At 39.0% G+C, this 22943-nt stretch overlaps 1 protein-coding gene across 1 annotated transcript in view; it reads right to left on the bottom strand.

Annotated features, from left to right (window-relative positions):
• Positions 1–6381: 6381 nt before the first annotated feature.
• Positions 6382–22943, bottom strand: part of NECTIN3 (nectin cell adhesion molecule 3) — a 128081-nt gene continuing 111519 nt past the window's right edge. Inside the window, exons 8-9 of the mRNA XM_029214225.1 lie at positions 8137–8199; positions 6382–7354 (exon numbers count right to left, since the gene is read on the bottom strand). Coding sequence (XP_029070058.1) covers positions 7175–7354; positions 8137–8199 — 243 coding nt within the window. The 3' untranslated portion in view covers positions 6382–7174. The remainder of the gene's footprint in view (positions 7355–8136; positions 8200–22943) is intronic.

Below are 22943 nucleotides of genomic sequence, written 5' to 3'. Positions count from 1 at the left end.
TTTTCTGGATAGACAAGTGGAATAATCCAGGGATTCAGTAGCAACACCACCTACTTAACATTTTTTTACAAAGGACGTGGAATTTCAAGTACACAGTGAAACCTAAGATGACAAATGCTCTTCTGGGTATTGAAATGCTCAGTTGAAGGGAATACAGCAATAAGTTCTCATGAAACCATGTGAAAAAAAGAGGCATTAATGAGTCACAGTGTGGGTAAGTGCAAACCAATGCATTTAGGACAAAATACTGCTGCCTGTAGTTAAAATATGACGGACATGGAGCCATCAACATGACTTGTGAGAAGAAATTAACTTAGCCTGATCAATGTGTTAGGGTGGATTTAAAAAAAAAAAAAGCTGGTCATTATTGGCAAGAATAATGAAAGCCAAAATAGTGGTGCCCATGCATTTGGGAATCAGTGGAACCCTGGGCTTTATAGACCCATTGTGAGTTATTAAGGCACATTACAAATGTTTGAAGTTCATTCCTAACCTCTGGAGGAGACACATAAAACATTTCTTCATGAGTGTCAGTCATATTTGTCGCAGGATAAGCCACAGTTCTAAGCCAGTGTAGCCAATCTGATGTTCTGGATTCCCAGGGGGCTTTCCCTCGAGGCCTCCTCTAATCGACTTTACAGTTCAGTCCTGTGTCATGATAATAAATACAACCGGTCTAGGCCATGATACCAAGTGTCCTGCTGGGCTACAGGGAACCTGATCATAAAATCTTTAAATGGTAAGGCTGGGAAAAACCTCAAGAAGGGAACTGTTCAGTCTCCTGTCTCTAGATGGGGTAAAACACTGAAACATCTCAGGAAGCTGTTTTTTGTTTATTGAAGATTGTTTGGGATGGCAGTTGTAATCTAATAATAACTTCAAGTCCATCAGTCTATCTCCTTGGGTCCAAAGGACATGCCATGTCAATCATGTGCAAGTGGCAACTGTAAACAACACAGCTCTAGAATGGGAGCACTTAGAGGACATGGCCCTGCCAACCTTTAATTCACGGAGATGCTGCTTTTTTCCATAAATATTCACAACATCTGTTCCCCTGAAACTCGGGCATTTATCCCTATACCTCACAGCTAGAGGTACCAGATACTGCATATAACTAGAACTTTTTGGTGTAGGGAGGTATGTAGGTATGTAATTTGATATATATCATGGCTTTAGCCCCCAAACACTGACTATTCTGGGGAATGGACAAATGGAAGTGATTTATTCCCAACAAATGGAATGGAGAATCCTTTTATTTGTCAGTGGTGGTTTCCCTTCTCCCTGAGATATAGAAGGAACTTCCAAATCATGTTCTCAATTGATAATGTTTGATAAAAAGATGTTTAGTGTCATCTGAATTTTTGACATTCTCTTTCATTCTAGTCTACTCAGCTCCAAACTTCCACAGTCATACAAACGTGAGTAGAGAATAACTAACCTAATAAGTGGAAATACAGTAGAAATAAACCTAATATTTTATATATTTCCACTGTCAAGGTAAATATGGCCTCTGTTCCTACCTCTAACCTTTTTACAGAGATAATGCTAAAGCAAAGGTAATAAAATGGGCCTGAAATAGATGTTTGTAGATGTGAGGGTTCTGTTGTATGTGTGAACTCCAAAATTTTTTTCAACTGTGAATTTTAAGTCGGCTTCTCTCCCCTCTGCCTGTCTCTCTCTCTCTGATGCATACACACACACACACACACACACACACACACACACACCTCTAACAAGGTCACTACTAAGGAGAAATGCCAGCAGGCAGCAGGTGGTTGACATTAGAGCAGTGACTATACCTTACCCCAGTGTGAAGGTGTGATAACACAAGGAATCCTTAAGAAATTCTGTTATGTTGAATCTAATTTGAATTATTTTGGCACATGTTAACTGGTCTTAATATACACCCTAGGAGTGTTTAGTTAACATTTAAAGTTTCCTAGTTGGGAATACACCCTCCAAAAGTTATTAGTTAGCACTTGAAAAACTCAAGTCACTTCAGAGGCTACTACCATAAGAACTCAGCGCCAGAGACTTTGTTAATAAGTGATTTTTTTCAGTGGTCAAGTTAGTGGTGTTAAATGTATGTGGATTGGCCCAAATACCATAGGGCACTCCATCCCTTTCACGAACAGGGCATAAAGTTCTAGCAAGCCCACTAGCCCTAAGATTCCTAGATTACTAACCTGTTCTATGTCTAGAAATTGAACAGAAATCAGGCTGCCTGACACCGAATCTACTGTAATATTATTGGATTCATTTCTAATAACCCTTTTATATAAGATATCGTTGGGTTCTCTAAAAGAATGGAGTGGGGACGTTTTCAAGCTTACATGACAGGTTGACTATTACAGGATGTCTGTTCTGGTGTCTGAGTGTTTATAAAGATGAATGATGCAGACACTGGCTTAAAATCTGATTTCAGTGTAATATACCACCTGGTAAGGTTAGGGGGGAGGAGACATATAGCCCTCACCCAACTCCTACCTACTGAAGGCCACTAAACCACCTAATAATTGCAAGTGACCAAATTGGCAACAATTTTCTTTAATAGAGGGAACACAAGTACCTTTCAGGGGCCATAAGATTCATCCAGGCATAGTCCATAGTTAAGTAGGCTTACAAACAGCAGTTTCTAGTTTAACAGAAGAACCGGAAGGCCCTGGTCCTCCTAGGTAGTCTGTAAATGGCCCAAGGATGAAGGGTGTTGCCAGTTCAGCACAGGAGCAAGAGACGCATAGAGCTGAACCACAGACATTTCTACTTTCACACCCTTCCTCCTATTCTTCTGGCTTTCTACCAGAGCCAACTCTCTTTCCAGATGTCCACTGTAACAGTGCCACCACCCCCTGGGAGATCAATAAAGGTGAAACAAACTCAAAGGGGCAGTAAGTATATCAAATTACTAAGCTGAGGAAGAGATGTTAGAAGTTTGTGCCCTCTAAGACCGAACCAACTGGGATGGAGTGGCTTTAATTATTCGGTTGGTTATGTTTGCAGAGATGGTTAATCTAATGGGTATGAGACTCTTTACGAGCATTTTGAGAAGTTCGAAAAGTAAGTAAAAACGAGCACATGCAATTGCTTTCTTCTCAGTAAACATTTTTTTTATGGTTTTCTTCCATGTACCCTCTTACACCTCTGTTTTCCAAAAAAATCAAGAAAGCCTCTTCCCTAACAGCACTCCCCAAAAGCAGACTTAAAAGAAGTAACAGCTGATTGATGGTTAGTGTGGTCTGTGGGTGTGCAGCGTAGGAGTGGGAGCCTTTCTGTCCCCACAGGGTCTCCTGCAAGGGGACAAGACAGGAGTTTGGTTCTAGTCAGTGAGATGATTCTTGTAAGGTGCTTGCCCTGGAATCCAGTCCATACTACACACTCAATAATGGTAGCTATTATTAGCAGTAATTCGTTAAACAAGAGCAACCACAGGTCAACAGAGCTTAAAAGGCTAAAATCCAGATATCAAGCTTTCCATATGACAAGTGCTTATTATAGAAAAGGGATGTCTTCCATTTGCACTTGGCTGTACTCAAATTAGCTTGAGGTGAAATTTTCATCGGCCACTTGGTTCTCCCTGGGGAGACGCTATGGTACTCTAAATGCTGGCAAGGGTGCTGGGAGTTCAGGTTCAATATGCAACAGTAATAGAGTCATGGGTATTTTCATTTGAAGAGAACTTACAATTTCCCATCCATTATTATCTTCTTTAACTCTCCCCACATTTCTGAGAGGCTGACAGGGAAAGAATTACAATCTCTTCTTTACAGATAGGGGCAACTGATGTCCTAGACAGATTAAGTGGGAGTAGAACCTATTCTTCTGATTCTTGGTATAATGGTCTATCCTCTATGCCCCAGGGAAAAAGAGGCTTGAAGAAAGGCTCTATTGGATATAAAGAATAGCACTGAGAGACCAGCACACTGCAGGGGAAAATTGCACAATGAAAAATAGTAAATTTTACACTACTGTGAAAGAGGAATTAGGAAATCATTCTCAAAAGATGGAAGAAAAAATATATTATCCCTATGAGTAAACAAGGCCATAAAAAATTAATGAGGGGACCAGTTCATTTAGTTTACAGCACATTTCTTTAGTATCTACTAAGTGCATGTTACAGGGAGGCCTAGCACAGGTAAGAATTTTACATTACATGTCCTAAAGAGCATGGACTTCTTCCATTTTAGAACATATAAGGCGGCCAGGGATAGGGGAGTCCTCATAGAAAATAAATCACTGCCATTTAAGAATTAACCTAAATTCTTATCCCATTATGTCAGAGCAATCCTAACTGGTACAGATGCTTTATTTTAGTGCGGTGTGCAAAGAACCTGGTGATCTGCTACTGCAGCGATGATGCACGCTCCTGGAGCTTGGGCCGCCTACAAAATAGGCATTCAAGGCTGTGTGTTTAAGATGGAGCATGCACACTCCCCCTTGAAACGCAAAACTGCAACCGTAAGTGGAAACACACTCTGGGGATTTATTTCTGTTTCAGTGTGTTTTAATAAACCAGTTATGGGAAGAGTGTCTAGTATCAGCTGTGGCTTATATCCTTAAGCCTCACTCACTGACCTTTAGGAGTCTAACTTCCAAATTTAAATGGCCATCGTCAAGTGGTCTAGCCTCCAAATTTAGAGATCAACAGGCTAATTTTGGATGGCATTTTTTCCTTGAGGGGGCTGGCTGATCAAACCCCTTTAAAGCTCCTTTAAAATACTGAGCTCTATTCCATTCAGTATTTAGAGAGAACAGATGGCTGATCAAACCCCTTTAAAGCTCCTTTAAAATACTGAGCTCTATTCCATTCAGTATTTAGAGAGAACAGATGGGAGGCACCAGGATAAGCAATTATATAGCTTCTGTGACCCATGTAAGGGAACAACAGCTATAAAATCTACCAGTCTGTTAAAGAAATATCATAGCTGACAGAGAGGCAAAGAGGATATTGAGCTACCTGGCTATTGAGAGAAGTGTCTACATCCTGAGATTTCTTTTCTATAACTACACTGAGAATGTTAAAAATTGCAATAGTGGCTTCTTGATGGTAGGGAGGGTAGAAGACAGGTCAAAGGGCTCTGAAACTCAGTGCTTCCAACTCTCTTTCCCTAGCGCAAATGAAGACATCTCAACTCCCCTCTAGGTCCAGGGTCTACTTTTGTGACACTAATTCAACAACCTGCTTCCCAGCAGCACCTAGAAACCATCCCCAATGTGTAAGACATTTTTAAAGCTCACTAAAGGAGGCAATGCACCACAGTATCCTCCTCTGTAACATCTAGTATGTGTAAAACACTTCCTTATCAAGGAGAGCTCTGACTAGAGTCATCTTTCTGTTGGAAAACAACTACAAGGATCCCAACACCTTCAGTTACATTAACTCACTGATGGGATTCCAAGTAATAAAGTCAGATATCTTCTCTCTGTGCCAGCTTGCTAGCAAGGGCAGTACACTAACTCTGAGGTAACATAGTGAAACAGCAATGATGGTCCTTGGAATTTACCCTTTGATTCCACATAACCATCATCTTTTACAGAATTGCTGGTCACCGAGGTAATGGAGGGGGGTGGTGTATTACTACTGTAGAACAACCTGGATAATCTGTCTGACAAAGCATGGCAACTGAAGAAAGGAAACAAACACACAAGCAAGAACTACAGCCAGCAAAACGTGAATCATAATGTATCTTTGGTATCCCATTAGAAATCTATGTTAATATTCTCCTATTCCCTTGAAGCTTAGGTTGGAAACGTGTACTATTTTATTTTAGTGTTTATGTCACTCTTTCCTAATACATGACAAGTCTGCAGTGTTTTTTATATCTGTGACAGACCCATAATCTTCCAGAACACATAGTAAAGCAATGCTTTTCTTAAGATATGAGGGCAGATGACTGACACTTGCACATGTACCTGTGTTTCTTCCTCTGCTCACCCCACTATAATTGCTACCTTCAAGCTCATCGAGGAAAAGTTGGCAAAGGGGAGTGAGAAAACTCCAGACTGTTAAGTCAGTCACTGTATTATTTGCATTTTAGTATCTCTTTACTCTTATTATTGACCAGTTAAAGTAGGGGAAGAGGGATCAAGGACCACATGTGGGTTTAGCACATATGCCATATTAAAGGCACTTTTTGTTTTTTTAGGTTTTCAAATTCTCTAGCTGGGTTTTAAGAGTAGGGGTTATTTCATGGTGATTTTCCAGCAGGCTTTTTTCTGAGGTAGATAAAACACAGACAATAAAAAGTCTGAAGAATGCAAAGGGTAGCCAAAGCCTGTGTGGACAGGATTAGCTTGAAAGAAATTTCAGTAGTGAAAGCTGAGTCTGTCATATACAATACCACAGAAAAGAGGGCTCAAGGCTCAAGGTTGTCCACCATTTAGACAGGGCTTCTAGAATTTAATAGGTGGGAAATAGGCTAATCTGGACTATAAAGAACAGAACTGTGGGAACAATGACCGAGTAAGAGAAGAACCCTGGTTAGCACACAGCTCATCAAGATTAGGCCGATAATAGCAAGAAATACGCATCCCTCAGGACCTTGGTGATCAGGAAGGAATGCATATTACAATATCACAAGAGTCTAAACGAAACCAACAGACTTGAAGGTCCGAACTGCCTTTTGTTATTGTTTCTGGGATAAACAACAAATTTTGCCTCTTTTCTCAGGCCTCCTGTTTGTAAGGAGGTATTGTAATTGTATTAAGCATGTCAGGAAAAGCCAAATCCCAACTAAATAATTAGTGAGATGGATTTTGAGCTACTTTTCCTGCCCATTTGAGTTACAGATGAACAGGCTGGTCTGCCTGAGACCCAGTGAGGTTAATACTCCCAGCTGGGGCCTTTCGTTCTGGAGAATCACCGCTGTCATCCCAGGCAGATGCTCTACTTTTAAATGAACATGCCGTTGCAGGCCAAATGTTAGTAGTTAAACACCATCATCACAGAAACACATAACGCTAGAGCCAAGTTCAAAAACACAGCTGGTGATTAAGAAACTCTTAATGAAAGGAAGAAATGTGCTATTGGCTCCAAGTCATTCATCACTACTTCTGATATACTTAGACTGGGATTGTTTTATACGAGACAGAATAAAAGCATACCTATTGGCCTCAGTTTCTCTCCCTCAATCTAAGAATAAACATTTGTTAGAACACCATTGGAGAAAGAGGACAATCACACGTAATGCTCCCGTGGGTTGATGTAGACTCTCTCCAGGTCACGGCTTGGATGACACTTGCCAGGACTCCCGTCTTGGTAGCACATCTGACTGTAGAGGGGGTACATCTGCTGAATCCCATCTTCCCCCACTGGATTCTCACCTTCGTAGTCAAATCTTCTGCTATTCAGTCCATTCTAAAAATTCAAACATTGCTTACATTATCAGAGCAGCTGTTTGTATTTTTTCTAGCTCTTGGGTAAACACAGGCAAGAACAGAATTCATTACACACAAGCTATTGAATGGCAAGGTAAAGTTCAACAACTTATCATTTTCCAGTCACTTGTTGCTTACAATACCTGTACAAGAGTGGTGGCATCTCCTAAATAGAAAATTGTGACTAATGAGGACTGTGGTCAGTTTCAAAATTTGGAACTGGTATCAATTAAGGTAAACTGGAGAAAAACAAGGTTGTGAACTGCAGGAGTCTCTCAGCAAGGCTCAAGCTTGGAATCCATGCATGAGATAATAAAGAGAATTAAAACAACCAAAACAAAACCAAAAGAAGCTTCAGGATTCAGCACTGGGGAATTAGGGAAGAGACACAGTGAAATGAACTGGTATTTGACTATATGCCCAACGTGGCTGAGGATTAAGAAATGCTGTCAAAAGCTAGCCTCTTGTCTTGACCTTTCTTCCTTGCTTAACTCTGGGTCACAGCTGACACCATAAAATGAACCTCCCTGATGCTCTATGGTGTGTCTGGTACTGAGCCTCTGTCAGGTTACTGGTTTCGTAAAACTTGATTACTTCTAAGAGGAATAAGCAAGCTCAAGGACTTTACAGAATCACACCACAAATGGTCAGATAGCAGAGGTGAATAAAATGAAATTTCATGGAAATAAAACAGTATTTTAATAAACATGGTGGTCCCTGGCTCCGCCTGGGCTGACCCTACTAGAGGACCATGTTACTTACAGAGCGCTGGAGACTGCCAACCTCTCTTCCTTTGAACTGAGTCTGCAGAGGCAAGTGTTCAGTCTGGAGGGAGAAGACAGAAAAAGACATGCACTTTAAAGCACCAAGCACGATAAGACATATCAACCAAGACCGCTAAGACTCCTGTTTTTAAAAGAGCCAATCATGTCTTGTTAAATGTCTGCCAACTAAGCAAAATGTTCCACATGAGGATGGGAAAAGCAACTACATTTCCTGAGAGTTGTCTCTCTCTCCTGGCTCCAAACTTCTTGTAGAAGGAAGAAAATACACAGAACATCTGCTACAGAAGCTCTCATGCAAACTTGTTTACATCTTACTTGAGGTAACATTCAGCACAGGTCTCTTGCCTTTTCTCAGTGGAAGAGTCTGATATTTTGAATTGACTAAAAAGGGTTTGGAGTGGCAATGAAAGATTTTATAGACGTATACATGGTCTGCTTTTGTTTCCTGTTGCTACTCCCTGTCTTCCAACCCCACACAGATCATAAAGGGGCTTATCGTTTTCAAACCTCAGCCTAAGAGAATCTTTCTCAGCTTCCCTTTCGCTTATAAACACATACTTACCCTTCAGCCCCAAGTTCAAATATCATCCCTTTTTAGGAAGTGAGGCACAAAACCCTCAGACAGAGAGAGCCACTCTCCTTTCTGTGCTTTCACAGCATGTGTTATCACAATTATTTATTTGCTTTCTCCTTCACTGGATTGAGGGTGCTGGTTGGAGTATTTATAGACATTATCTCATTTAACTTTTATATTAATTCTGTAAAACCAATGTCTTTATTTTACAGATGACTAAAACTGGGGCTCAGAGTGGTTAAGTAATGTGTCTCCAGTCACACAGCTGGTAAGTGGTAGATGCTTTGTCTGATTCCTAAACCTATACTTTTATACCCATGCTTCTGGCTCAGTGCCTGGAAAACAGATGTTCAATAAATATAACAAAAGAATGCCTGAAAGTCCCAGCATGTAGGCATATCTATCAACACGCTCTTCATTTCACTGTCTTTGCTCATGCTGTCCTTTTTGTCTGGAAGGTCTGCCACTTTAACCTCTGGCACTTGAAATACTACCCATCTTGGTCTGACTAAAGTCATTTTCTTTTTTCCTAAAAGGCTTTTCCACACTACCCACCAAAGTTTATTTACTCCTACTTTTCCTATTGTTCTTGTTTATACCTCCATTATAGGTATAAACAAGCAGACATCATGCTCTGTCAGTTTTATGGTTCCTAATGTCTGTATCTTTCAACCTAGTAAACAGTGAACCTCTTTTGGTCATCCTCCTCCATCCCCACACCCTAGCCTGTGGTTCTGCAACAGTAAGAATTCAACATTTAACCAATAACTTCACTGAAATATGAACTATCAACTCTTGATATTCTATATCATATGCCATGTTATCCAAGTTGTAAGTTATCTGTGACAAATTCATTCCCCCTGTCACATTCTGCATGATTCTAGGCTGCTTCCCACATGACTATTGATACTGACAGTACACACTGGTAAAAGTCCAAGGCAGGGCCTGCTTCATGGACCTTGTATCGCCATCTTGACATGCTTAAGTTTTAAACAAGGGGCCCTGCATTTTTGCTTTGCACTGAGCCTCACAAATTACATACATGGTGCTGGTCCAAGGAAAACAGACTCAGAAAAAAAATAACCTAAAATTAAAATAAGCATTTTCTTTTGTTGCTTGGCTATTTTAGATGAGCCATGGCTTTATGAGCAATAACAGCATTGCTAACCTTTTCTCATGGCCTGAGATATAAAATCAGCCCGAAGTGGTACACTTGAAAATACTAGACAAGAAAAGAGAATTCCTAGGACTGAGCAGAAAGAAATGGTGTCTGGACACCATGAACAGTCTTCACTCGCACTGAATGGACAATTAGCAAATGTTAAGTTCTTCTTCTCTACCCAATATTGTAACCCTTCATCAGTAATCATTATACTTCACATGAGCCCATGAATTTTGTAGTACAATAGTTAATCAAATTCTTTATACAGACAGAAGCCCCACACATCCTAGGGATGGCCCTGCATTAGGGACCAGGGCTATGCAACAGCATGCTGTGCTTGCCTCTGCATTACGTGGCCATTTAGCTTCTGACAAGATACCTAAGGAACTAAATTCAATCTAAATTCTGGGTACCTGTGCTCTCTTTCCGCTAGTCCATAAACTACCCTAAACGTTGCATATTCTGACTTTTTAATAAAGTTAATCACCACAGTATACAGAAAAGGGTCTTGCCTTTCATATGGTTGGTGCTTTCATATGGTTGGTGCTTTCATATGGTTGGTGCTTGGTATATATAAGCTGAATTACCTATAATACTTTAACTGATGGATACATGATATATATTATTCTATTATTCTTGTGGTTTTTTCCCAGAAAGCCTTGGGATACTCTGAATCTCTAATACGTATTTTGATTTCCCTACTTACATGTACTGTAACAATTTCTATTGAGCTACAAACCCATATTCACTTTCCTGATTTACTAAAGTCATGTAGACTTTCATTCCTGTCTTCCAAGGTGCTAACGACACTAGTTTTTCAAGTTTTATTATATATTATCTTAATAAATATTTTTACTTTCTCTGACTCAACAAATAAACCAAAACCTCTACATTTTACTAGGTGTTATATTTTAATCTGTTTCCATGTAGATAATATTTTAAAACCCCATAAACAGAGCTTTTAGAGTTACTAAGGTTTATTTTCGGGGACGACAGAACCAAGATTTCAAGTTGCTTTTGTCAACAAGTCTACAATCACCCTGGATACTCTGCTTGCTCTGGCAGTAGAAGAACTTCAAACTAGAGTTCCATTTGGAACCATTATCCCCACTACCAAGTTGGAGTCCTTTTGGTCTTCTCTCTTGTTTCATAATTTCACCCTCAAAATGCTCTGTACTTCCTTCCATGTCTCCCTTTTGCTCAGACTCTTTCATTGTGATCTGTAAACTGTAAACATTGTTCTTGTTAAACACATTCTCCTACCTTCCCAAACTTTTCTCTAAAATGTTCCCTCCAATTCCTAGCTCCAACTGACATCTGTCTCTTCAAGAATTTTCTTAAGCCTGGAGGAAACAGGATTTCTTCTAACTAGTGCAAATCACTCCCACATCTACAAGAATTTCCATATCATTCTCTTATTTTTCAACTTTTTTTTTTTTTTTTTTGCCATGGATTCCTACCTCCTGGCATGCAAACATATTCAAGAATTTGCCGTCTTAAGAGATAAATGAAAATATCTATTAAAACTTTGTCTTAAATTCTAAAAGGTCATTATTAACTTACCTCTTAAAACCTCCACTTAATAAGATACCTAAAACTCATAACCTGCTGAAGGACCATCCATCTTCCCTCAGTTCCTAAGGTTGTAATAAGGGAAGGTAAACTAAGCACCCCACAACCTCATACCTAGTTTGTAATTGGTCTCTCCTCCATTGCTACCTTCCCAATTCAAGCAGCCACATCACATCCTTGGGTAACTTTACACTGCCACTTACAGCACACCAGACATAGCCAAATATTTTAATGTTCATTATTTTTATAAAACCAGAGAATCTCAGAGTAGAGATTATATGAAGAATGTATGAATAATGAATTTATTAGTAAACTACTATGATTCTACCTGTAATGTCTTGAAAGACACAAAGTTCTTTCTACAGGGAAACTCCAGGCCCTGATGGAATCACTAGTAAATTCTACCAAACATTTAAAGGATTAATACTACTCTTAAATTCTTTCTGCAAATGGGAGAAAAGAGAACACTTTGTAACTACTTTTATGAGATTAGCATCACCCTGATACCAAAACCAGACAAAGATATTACAAAAAAAGAAAACTAAAGTTTTTATTCCTTGTATCCCAAAACCTTAAGCCAAAACAGCCCTCAACAGTTGAATGTCTAAACAAATTATGGTGTATTCATAAAATGGAATACTACTCAGCAATGAAAGGAAATTAATTCAAGCAACAACATGGATCTCAAAAATATAATGCTAAAGAAATTGGACACAAAAAAGCATGCTGTGATTCCCTCTATGTGAAATTCTTTTTAAAAAGCATAACTAGTATGTTGTGATAGAAGTCACATTAGTGGTTGCCTGAGGTGTCAAGGAGGGGTGGTCGTGGTAGAGGGTGTGTATGAGAAGTTTTTCAGGTGATAGAAATGTCCTTGATTGAGGTAGTGGTTGCATGAATGTATACAACTGGCAAAGCTTATCAAACTGTACACTTAAAATGGGTCATAGTGTTATGTCAATTATATCTCAATAAAGTTGAGTTTTTTTTAAAAAAAAAATATACCCTTCCATTTTATCACAGTCATTCCGTTTTGGAGGAGCATGCACATGGAGGTGAATTTAAATGGGAATTCACCAACATAGTCTGGAATCTGGCGTGATGCAAGGACACAGTAAATTCTCAATAAATACTTTATAACAGATTGTCCTTGATGCAGGAGTTTCTCGACTCCAATATTCAATTGCTTACTTGTGTTCTAATGACTGAGATCCTAATCCATAGATATATGATTTCACCACACTAAAGGAATTAACACATGAATAAATGGTTATCATACATCATTCACTAAGTATGGATTCCTCAAGGCATAAAGGATATTACATTCCTATCCATTAAGTACCTCTCTAAGCCATGACTAAAACTGTGAACCAAAAGTCAATTTTCCCTTTCACTCTTATTAATAGTTGTGAGGGCAGCCAGCCATGTTGTATGAGCAACAACTATAGAGACTGTGTTCTAATCAAGCAAAATTTACAACAACATTAATTAGGCACTTGTTTAATGAGATATATAATTGTTACTGTTCTCCACGATAATTACTGAAGCTACTCGCATGAATGTCTCTTATTATTACAGTAGACCCTTGGCATTCACAGATTTAACATTGCTGGTTTTAACCATTCATGAGTGAATTTTACAAGGTTATGACAGGTTGTAATTTGTAACTTTGTTGAGACACAAATTTGAATGAAGACTGAGGAGATTTCTGACATGGAATAGTCATTTAGCTCGTTAATGAGCATAGCAACTGTTAAGCTGTGTCTCTGTTATTCTCAACTCACATATGAATTCTATAAAAGATAGGGGTATTTAAGAATGTAGGGTTTCTCAAAAGCCTGTGAAGTTTCCTCTGTGAATGTCAAAGGGGTGCTGTTATTAATCAACCTTTTCCTTTCAAATTGAGAATTTTTTTTTTTTACTGATTTTTAGTCAATTCTTAGGTTTCTAATATCTAGAATCAATCATGATCAATGCAGATTGCCACTACACATTATACAGATTCGATGTATAAAGTGTACCTGGATGTTATTCCCCAAGACTTGAGATTTTATTTGCTTATAACTCCTCTTTCCCAAGTTCTGAGAGAGTAAGGTTCATTTCTGTGTTCCATCCATGCACTCCATCCTATAAATCCTTTCCTGTCAACACTCTAAGAAGGAGACTGGCAGGTTTCCCCCAAACCTCACATGGTGCTATCACAGAGTAGATGTTCAGTGACTCCCACTTTCAGTCAGCGGTCACCACAAAAGTCTTGGTGCTAGAGTACGTTGTGAAAGCTGTGTCAGTTGGACTAGAAACGCTGGGGTCTAAATTCCTAACGGCAAAGAATAGGGCAGAGTTAGGTCTGAACATGTTCAAGAGAAGGGTGTGAACACCACGAAAATAGGTTCTAGATCCTCAGTATTCAGAAATCTTATAAAGACTGGAGGAGAGGATCTAAGGTTAAAGGAAGAGAAAAGGGGAACAAAGAAATTGGCTCAATAATGTCAACATGGTTAAAATAGACATCATTAGGCTCTGCGTAGACAAAAGAACAACTGTAACTTGTAAGGACTGACAAAAGATTCTTCCCGTACTCCTTGCCCCTTAAGGTAGGTGCTGTACAATATGCTTTAAATGTCCTCATATTCTTATATCATGTCCTAAAGGTAATTTTATTATTGTTCCTATAATAAAGATGAGGAAGCTGAGGCTCAAGAGAGTTGAAGCAATGTTCCCAGTTCGTAGAGCTGAGATTCACATTTGTATTTATGTAATTCCAAAGTCTGTGTCTTAAACCATCACACAAAGCTACCTATCTTCCTACCTTGAGTATATCCACTATCTTCCTAATTTGACTGCAGAAGGGGACTCAAAAGCAAGAACACAATGGGCACTCGAAGGGGAGAGGGCATAAAACTGAGGGGAGAGACTGCGATGCTCAGTACTTGACAATTTTGCAAGCTGCTCCGAGTTTTCTTCATCTGAACTGGTCAAACAGAAGCTATGGCCTAAGTTACTTCCCCTCTTGCTTGGGCTCCAGCCTCAATTAAAAAAAAACAAAGGCAGGGCTTTTCCTGAGCAGTTTAGGACTCTCAGAGTTTTACCTCTGCCTCAGCCCAGGGCTGAACACATAATGGTCATTTGCTGTAGGATAATACTTTATAAAATTAATTTAGAGGGCATTTCCTCTCCTGTTTTATTGTTTGTTTATACCTTTCAGTGATATATTGATAGTTGGTACCTTGAGAGCAATGTCCAGTCCCCTAATTTATAATGTTAAAGATTGCAATGACGCAATTACAAGCAGAAATGACTACAGAATGTCCTCATGGCAAACTTTTCAAATGTATGCTTAATCATGAGGCTTATTATAAGACAGAAGAATATTAGATATCTTATCCTACAAGGCAGCATTGGGTTTGTCTTAAGTCACCACAGAATTATAACTGCCTAGTTGTTGTTGAAACTGTTTTCTTATCCAAAAGGAAGACAGTGTTCCTTCTTATCACTGGTAAATAAATTTCATTACTTCTACTGAGTATACATTCTAGATTTTAATTTTTCAATGTAAAATTTGGTATGACACATTTTAATGAAATTTCTTATCTTGGCTATGGTCTCACTAATGCTTACCTTAAAATACACAAGAAAATGATACTTCACCTAAATTGTAATATGTATGCAAAGCAAAGTACCTAATTAAGGCAGACAGATGATAAAGATGATGGAAAATTATCTGCAGGCGAATGAGACACCCACATACAATACTAAGATGTCCCCCCAATCATAAATCATACCCATTTAAAGGACACAAATCAAATGATTATGCATTCATATGTGCTATTTTCCACAACTAATGAATACCTGCACATGTTAACATCAGAATGCTGTGCTGTCCTTGTCACAATGGGCATCTTTGCTCTTCAACCCCTTGCCTTAACACTGCACCAAATTACCCACGCATATCACTTTATCTCCAAATTTGCCCACAAGGTAAACCTTCAATCCAGAGCCGTTAATGTATTTTCATCCATGCACACAGATGCCCTCAAAGAAGGTGTTAATTACCTCTTCTATATCAGGCACAGTACTGTACTCCAAGCCACTATGTGCAGAAATACTATCTTCATAAACCAAATTCTAATTCCTCTCTAGAAACTATCAATATGAGCCTTCCCAAATCTCATATTTGATCCAACGTTCCTGAACTCATGGCACTGGGAAAAGATACTCTCATAAGAACTTCTTTGTGCTTAATAAGTTACGCTATTCTTAGCAAAAAGATAAAAAAGTAAAAAGGGCCTCCTAAAATCTTTAACACTCAACATATTTTAGATTGTGAAACAAAATGCAGTATACTAAATGTAGAGCACCACTACTCTTATATTCCTTCCTACTGAAAGGTGAGATAATGCAGGAATCATTTCCCTTACCAATAATCTACTGCTTCTATTGAGGGTGTAATTAAAAGGTAGAAAATAAAACATGAATAGGTCTTTATCTGTTTGCTTAATGATTACTAACCCATGAACAATCTAAAGGATCCTTGAATATACTTAGTTAATAATTACATGTATTTTTTCCCTTGGGGTCTTACATTTAATTGAAAAGCATTTTTCATCATTTTCCTGAAAAGAAAAAAGAAAATCTAGGTAACAAACACTATTTCTTCTTCTAAAGGAAGATAACCTAGTAACAGTAAAGAAGGCGAGACAGAAGAGAAATCATCTGCTATGGAAAGCTAGTATTAACCTTCAGGGACGCAATTTTGTAAATATAAAGCCCAAAGTAGGCAGTTCTGTTTGAAATAGAGAAGTAGCTGTAAGCCCAGTTTGGCATTTCCCTGCCCACAGGCACTAACGTCTTGAGCAACCTGCACAAAGGTACCTTGGGCTGGAATCCAGCTCCTGGGTTAAGCATGACCAGAACATGTCAGTGACTGGAACACAGTTCACAGCACCAGTGGTTTAAGGAGGAGGGTGAAGTCGATGACACAAAAGGAGGGGAATCCTTCCAGTGGAGATAAGAAAATGAGTCAAGGATCTTTTGTTTGCCTTCAGTTTACTCAACAGAGTCAGAACTGAGTGTTCAATATATGCTCTTATTAGATGCCACTCCTCTATCAGGCAAGAAACACTGCTTACTAAAGTAAATGACAGTTAACATAGCATTTCGTCTTCATGCCCACATAGTTTAAATGGCCAAACAAAGCCTGAGTATTTTCTATTAGCCCCTAGAACAGGCTAACAACTACAAATAACAGGTCATCCGCCAAGTCTCGGATCTGTAAATACCACTTCAACTGACATTCCTTCACTGGATACTGAAAGGAGTCGGTCTGTTAGGACATGATCATTTCCATTATTTAAAACAAAGAACTAAATGTGAACTTCTGGGGGAAAAAGCAGAAGGAGTAAATCATATTTTTAAAATATCAACTTAAAAGATATTTAAATTAATTCCATATTAATGGCATTTAAGGTGACATAGTTACCTAGTCCCTGCCCAAGCTGGAATAGCCCTAGGCTGTGGGTGAGCCTGGCTGGAATGGATCTTACCTAGAGGGGCCTCCTTGGGGGCCACCAGCAGGTGCCATTGAAGCAGCAGCAGCTCCTTCCTTAGTCCTGTGTAGTTAGTTCAGACACAGTGTTCGTGAGAGGTGCCATCCTGTTTGGGATACCTGGTCTGAGAGTTGATGGGAATTTTGGTGCTGCTGTTTATGAGAACTGAGCTCCACAGAGGTGAACTTCAGTCTTCTCTAAATGGGCTGGAAATCAATAGTCTGTCCTCTGAAATAACCTCATCATTAGTAATACTCTACCAATAGGAATGCCAAAGAACTTACCTGTTCCCCTGCCCTCCAGGAATTTACAACCTTGTTTCAGGTGTCTTGTCTTCCAAACAGTTAAACAACAAAGCAACACAGTTTGAATGCAAACCGCTCAAAAGCGGGAAACCTGTCTTACGCTTCTACTTTTTCTCTTCTACCACAGTACCTACCATGCCGTAGGTATATAAACACCTACTGATCTAATCTGATTATAACCTCAAAGTGCTACAGATCCACAGTTTCTTATCTGAAAGTTTTAGGAACAGACGTACTTTGGAATTCAGAAATTTTTCAGATTTTTAGAAAGGTGATATGCACTTATTCCATATATTTATAAAACATCTCCAGACCCTTCTGGAGAAGGATCTGGAGATGTTTTATAAATATAAACCCCATACAGAACCCCATAATCAAGCATATAAATATTTCTGCAATGGAAATATGAGCATTCACATTAAGTAAAGAAAGTAATGACTCTGTATAGCTTCATGAGAGTCAACAGTTCAGGTCAGATTTTGGCGCAAAATGAGTTTAAAAAAAAAACTTCAGGGGCTTCCCTGGTGGCACAGTGGTTAAGAATCTGCCTGCCAATGCAGGCAACACCGGTTAGATCCCTGGTCCAGGAAGATCCCACATGCCGCAGAGCAACTAAGCCCGTGCACCACAACTACTGAGCCTCCCGCTCTAGAGCCCGCAAGCCACAACTACTGAGCCCAAGCATCGCAACTACTGGAGCCTGCACGCCTAGAGCCCATGCTCCGCAACAAGAGAAGCCACTGCAATGAGAAGCCTGCGCACTGCAATGAAGAGTAGCCCCCGCTTGCCGCAACTAGAGAAAGCCTGTGCCCAGCAATAAAGACCCAACACCACCAAAATAAATAAATAACTTTAAAAAAAAAACCTTCAGATGCCTAGAGATTTTTATAAATGTAGATAACAGATTGTGGACCTATAACACACATCATGAGAATGACGGCAATTCAGAGGCTAGAGCAATCAAGATAAGCTGTGGAGAGGTGAAGGTGAAACAGTATTAGTGAGAACCCAGACTCTATTGGTGGGGTGGGAGGACTCATCTGACCACACTGAGGGTATGGGGGGGGGGTATGACCACAGAGCACCAGGCTGAGAGTCCCAAGCCTCCAGAGCCACCCAGACTCTAGGCTATGCGAGCAACACAGTGAAGGCAGGGTCTGAGAAATATCAATCTAACCAGTGGTGATGATCACGATGATGGTGAGTGTGGCTTTTTAGAGAACAGGAAAATCCAGGATTTGACCACCAATAGCAGGGAGCAGAGAAGGGGAAGTGAGAGAAGGCAGAAAATACCAACAGACCTACAGCTATACACCAAGTCTGCAGATGCTATAAGCATGTACAAAAAGAGAAAGTAAGAGGGAAGAAGAATAAACGTAGGCCATGTGCTTCATTAAAGGTTTATGGGACAGAAGGTATATTTGTCCATGAAAAGAGAAACAGTGCAGATAATAGCAGAGATTATCACTACAGATTGAGTCGAATCATGAGAAAAATCACATTCTATCCAGGAAAACAGATCACAGATTTAAGAACGATAGTTCTTAAAGAGAGCACAAAGGCTGTAAAATCCCTGGGTGGGGAGTGAGCTGCTCATGTCACAAACATTGAAGCAGTTGTGAGGTTGGGGAGGAGGAGTAGAAGGAAAAGGGCTGCTGTGCCCCCAGAAGATGGGTAACACTTTATGGGCCCCCATGAAAGATTAAGGCAAAGCAGAGTTGAATCAAAGAATTCTGACCGAAAGCATCGTGTGTGATTACAGGTGAAAGATCCAGAAGAGGTGAAAGCCGCTGGCCTGACAATGACAAGATGCAACAAAATGGGAGGGGTTAAACGTTATCACATGGAGGAAAACACTGCTGCTCATGTGAAGATGAGCAGCAGCTGCAGGTTCAGAAATAGACCTCCCATGCTCACAGAGATGAAGCATGTTGTATTAAAGAAGAGTGGCATGCACTTGGAAGAGGAGTCATGTTTTCCTAACAGACTCAGAATGGGTAACAGATCAAACAGAGTAAGCACCATCTGTGTATTCAAGGAAAGGGCATAATGTTTGCTTTTGATTGTAGCCTGTTGTTGTGTTTTTTTAATGTTGCATTTCTATGTAAGTTGGTTGGAAGAGAGAAGGAAAAGAATATACTCAATATAACTAGACTCAAAAGCTCCAAAAATCTTCTATCACTTTTCCCCCAAAGAAGCTCAGAGTGCTTTGCTAGATCTCATTTTTACTTCCAAAAGGATTTGGGGAAACTCAGCAGTACGGGTTAGAACAGACAAAGGATCTCAGAGAGACTTATGCAGGATTTCACAGTAAGTCTAGGTGCTTTACTGTGTTCATAGAACAAATGAGGCCTCCAACCAATATGCATGGTACCTGGCAGATCAAAGGAAAAGGCCAACAGGAAAAATGTCCTCCTGATAACAATTTGTGGGTGGAGAATTTTCTAACAGATACCATGGCACCATTAAGGGTGAAAGTTTTACTTCTTATGAACCTGAAGACCCACTTTAATTTTCTCCTTCTAAAATCAATTTTGAATACCATATCATCTTACTTTTAGTATGGTTTGGAGAAATATAAATTTTTAAAAAATAAATAAATAAAGAAGCTAGGTAATCCAAATTTCTTTTCTGAGAAATAAAATCCAGGCTAACTTTAGACCCTTTAAATGTGCAGAAGTAGATGAAAAGGATCTAGTTTTTATATTCATCCTTCCTCATCTAGATTTTGGCAAGTATCCAAAAGTAAAAGGAGATGTAACAGTACAAAGTCCTCAAATTATTTATTTTAAAATATCAGTTTAGTTGAATCTGCATTCAGTTCAAAACAAGAAGAGATCGCTCAGAATATTTAGATGATTAATGCCAGCAAATGCGTGAATGTTTCCCTATTTTGTGAAATGTTGAAAAAAAAATCTACCTCAAGAACTTGGCTACTTGGTGCGAATGTAAATTGATACAGCCACTATGGAGAACAGTATGGAGGTTCCTTGAAAAACTAAAAATAGAATTACCATATGATCCAGCAATCCCACTACTGGGCATATACCCAGAGAAAACCATAATTCAAAAAGAGTCATGTACCAAAATGTTCATTGCAGCTCTATTTACAATAGCCAGGACATGGAAGCAACCTAAATGCCCATCGACAGACGACTGGATAAAGATGTGGTACATATATACAATGGAATATTACTCAGCCATAAAAAAGGAATGAAATTGGGTCATTTGTAGAGATGTGGATGGACCTAGAGACTGTCATACAGAGTGAAGTAAGTCAGAAAGAGAAAAACAAATATCGTATATTAACGCATGTATGTGGAACCTAGAAAAATGGTACAGATGAACCGGTTTGCAGGGCAGAAATTGAGACACAGATGTAGAGAACAAACGTATGGACACCAAGCGGGGGAAAGCGGTGTGTGTGTGTGTGTGTGTGTGTGTGTGTGTGTGATGAATTGGGCAATTGGGATTGACATATATACACTAATATGTATAAAATGGATAACTAATAAGAACCTGCTGTATAAAAAAATAAATAAAATTCAAAAATTCAAAAAAAAGAATTTAAGATTGAAAAAAAAAGAACTTGGCTACAAATCTGTGCAACAGATCTTTAACAGGGCAAGCTGGATGACGAAGTGAGTTGTTCTGAGAAAATACATGCACTTCACATTATAGCTAAACTTTTTTCCTTAACTTAGCAGGAGATGAAATATATATATTGCAACTGTTTTTAATTTAAGAATTTTTCTCCTTATGAGGTTCCACCCATATGTACAGTGGGGTAGTGTGACACCTCCTTATAAATAGCTTTCAAATGGCAATATGCACTGGAGTACGGAGCTCTGTTCTGTACAGATGCAAAGGCACCTGATGTACTAGGAAAGGACCATGTATTAAATTGCAGCAGCTGAGCATCTTCTAGGTACAGTCTCAGAGGCTGTGGGATAACATAGCTGCTAAAGTCTAAGATTGTCCTTAATAACTGATGAATCAGAAGCAGCAGACTGGCTTAGTCCCTTTTATCTGAGGAATTCTAAAATGTTAGTGCAAGAAGGGCCTCAGGAATTATCCAGGAACAAATGCCCTCCTTTCACATATGAGGAAACAGGGTTCCAGAGACGAAAAGGGATTTCCCCCCAGGTTCACTTATGACACAACTGGGACACAAATCCAGATCCATATTTCTTGACTCCCATGCCAGTGATTTTTCCAGTATTTGTGTGAACTCTCGAGCTAGACTGCCTGGGTTCTAATCTCGGCTCTCATAGCTGGGGACACTGTCAAAGTTATTTAACGCTCTGAGCTTCAGTTTGCTTACATGAAAGATGAGGATCACACTAGCATGTGCCTCACAAGGTTGTTATTATAAGGGGTACATAAATTCATACATATAAAGCAGTTCGGACAATGCCTTGCATTTAACAAGTGCTAACTAAATGTGAGCTCTAATTAGTTAGTGTTAACAGGTGTAATCTCAGTTGGTAGGCAGCAAGGAACAAAAGAGCCCAAACCTACAAGCCCTTCACTAGAAATTACCTCGGGGAAATTAACCCCTCAAAGCCTTAGTTTCCTCATTTCTAGAACGGGGAAAATAGTAATTCCTACCTGAGAAGGTGACTATAAGGATTAAATGAGACAGTTCATGTGAAATATTTACAACAGTGCCTGGCACATGAGTAGCACTCAACAAATAATAGATATTATTCACAAACAATAATTCAATGAAAACTTATAACTCTCTATCACCAACCTACTTCCTCCCTACTTAATACTGTCTCCTTCTACCTTTCAACTTTCTCCATCCCTATGCCCAACATAGAAGAAAAGAGTAGGGGATTTATTTTTCAACATTAAATACGGGAAAGAAGGGGAAAAAAAAGTTTAAAAGGATGATTCATTTTATTGGGTTGGTCAAAAGTTCGGGTTTTGAAAAACCCGAATGAACTTTTTGGCTAGCCCAATATAGAAACAGCCAAATTTTCCAATATATCAGTGCATGAGAGCTGACACTTTGGAGAAAGGAAAAGCTGTATGCATGAGAACATTTTCAACTCACCAGCATACCATTTAGGGCCTTAACGAAGTACAGCAGTAATTTTGTTAAATACAGAACAAGCTAATAAATGAACTAAAAGACGTGTTTTCCTCTCATATACTATTGGTGGTAGTGTACCTTGGTATAAAGTATAAATCTGTGGCAATAACCATCAAAATAAAAATCCATATACCCATTAATTTCCATTTCTTAGGGATTCATCTAATAGATATGTTCTACACGTATAAAAAATATATTTACAAGTTAATCACTGCAGCTGAATGTGAAACTATTTCCCTAATTCTTAGTTCAAGATTCTAGGTATCTCTCCAGTACCTAGTCATATGTACCTATACATTGAGGGTTTTAATGGAAAAGTAATACCTTCACATTAGACCCTATAAGTTAAGTAAATGGAATAATCACAAACAACTTTAAAATATGCTCTGGTAACCATGCTTATAATCTATTAATTTTCTATGATAGTGTATTTTACTTACCCTTCAGCACAGTTTGCTAGGGGGGAAAATGCTCATTGATAATATCACAGTATCATGCTGTACTTGCCAAATATTGATTTTAAA

This window comes from Monodon monoceros, unplaced genomic scaffold (assembly GCF_005190385.1).
Source record: "Monodon monoceros isolate NGI ecotype Baffin Bay Population unplaced genomic scaffold, NGI_Narwhal_1 Super_Scaffold_11, whole genome shotgun sequence".
Classification (NCBI taxonomy): Eukaryota; Metazoa; Chordata; class Mammalia; order Artiodactyla; family Monodontidae; genus Monodon; species Monodon monoceros.
This window is presented reverse-complemented; position numbering and strand designations above follow the sequence as displayed.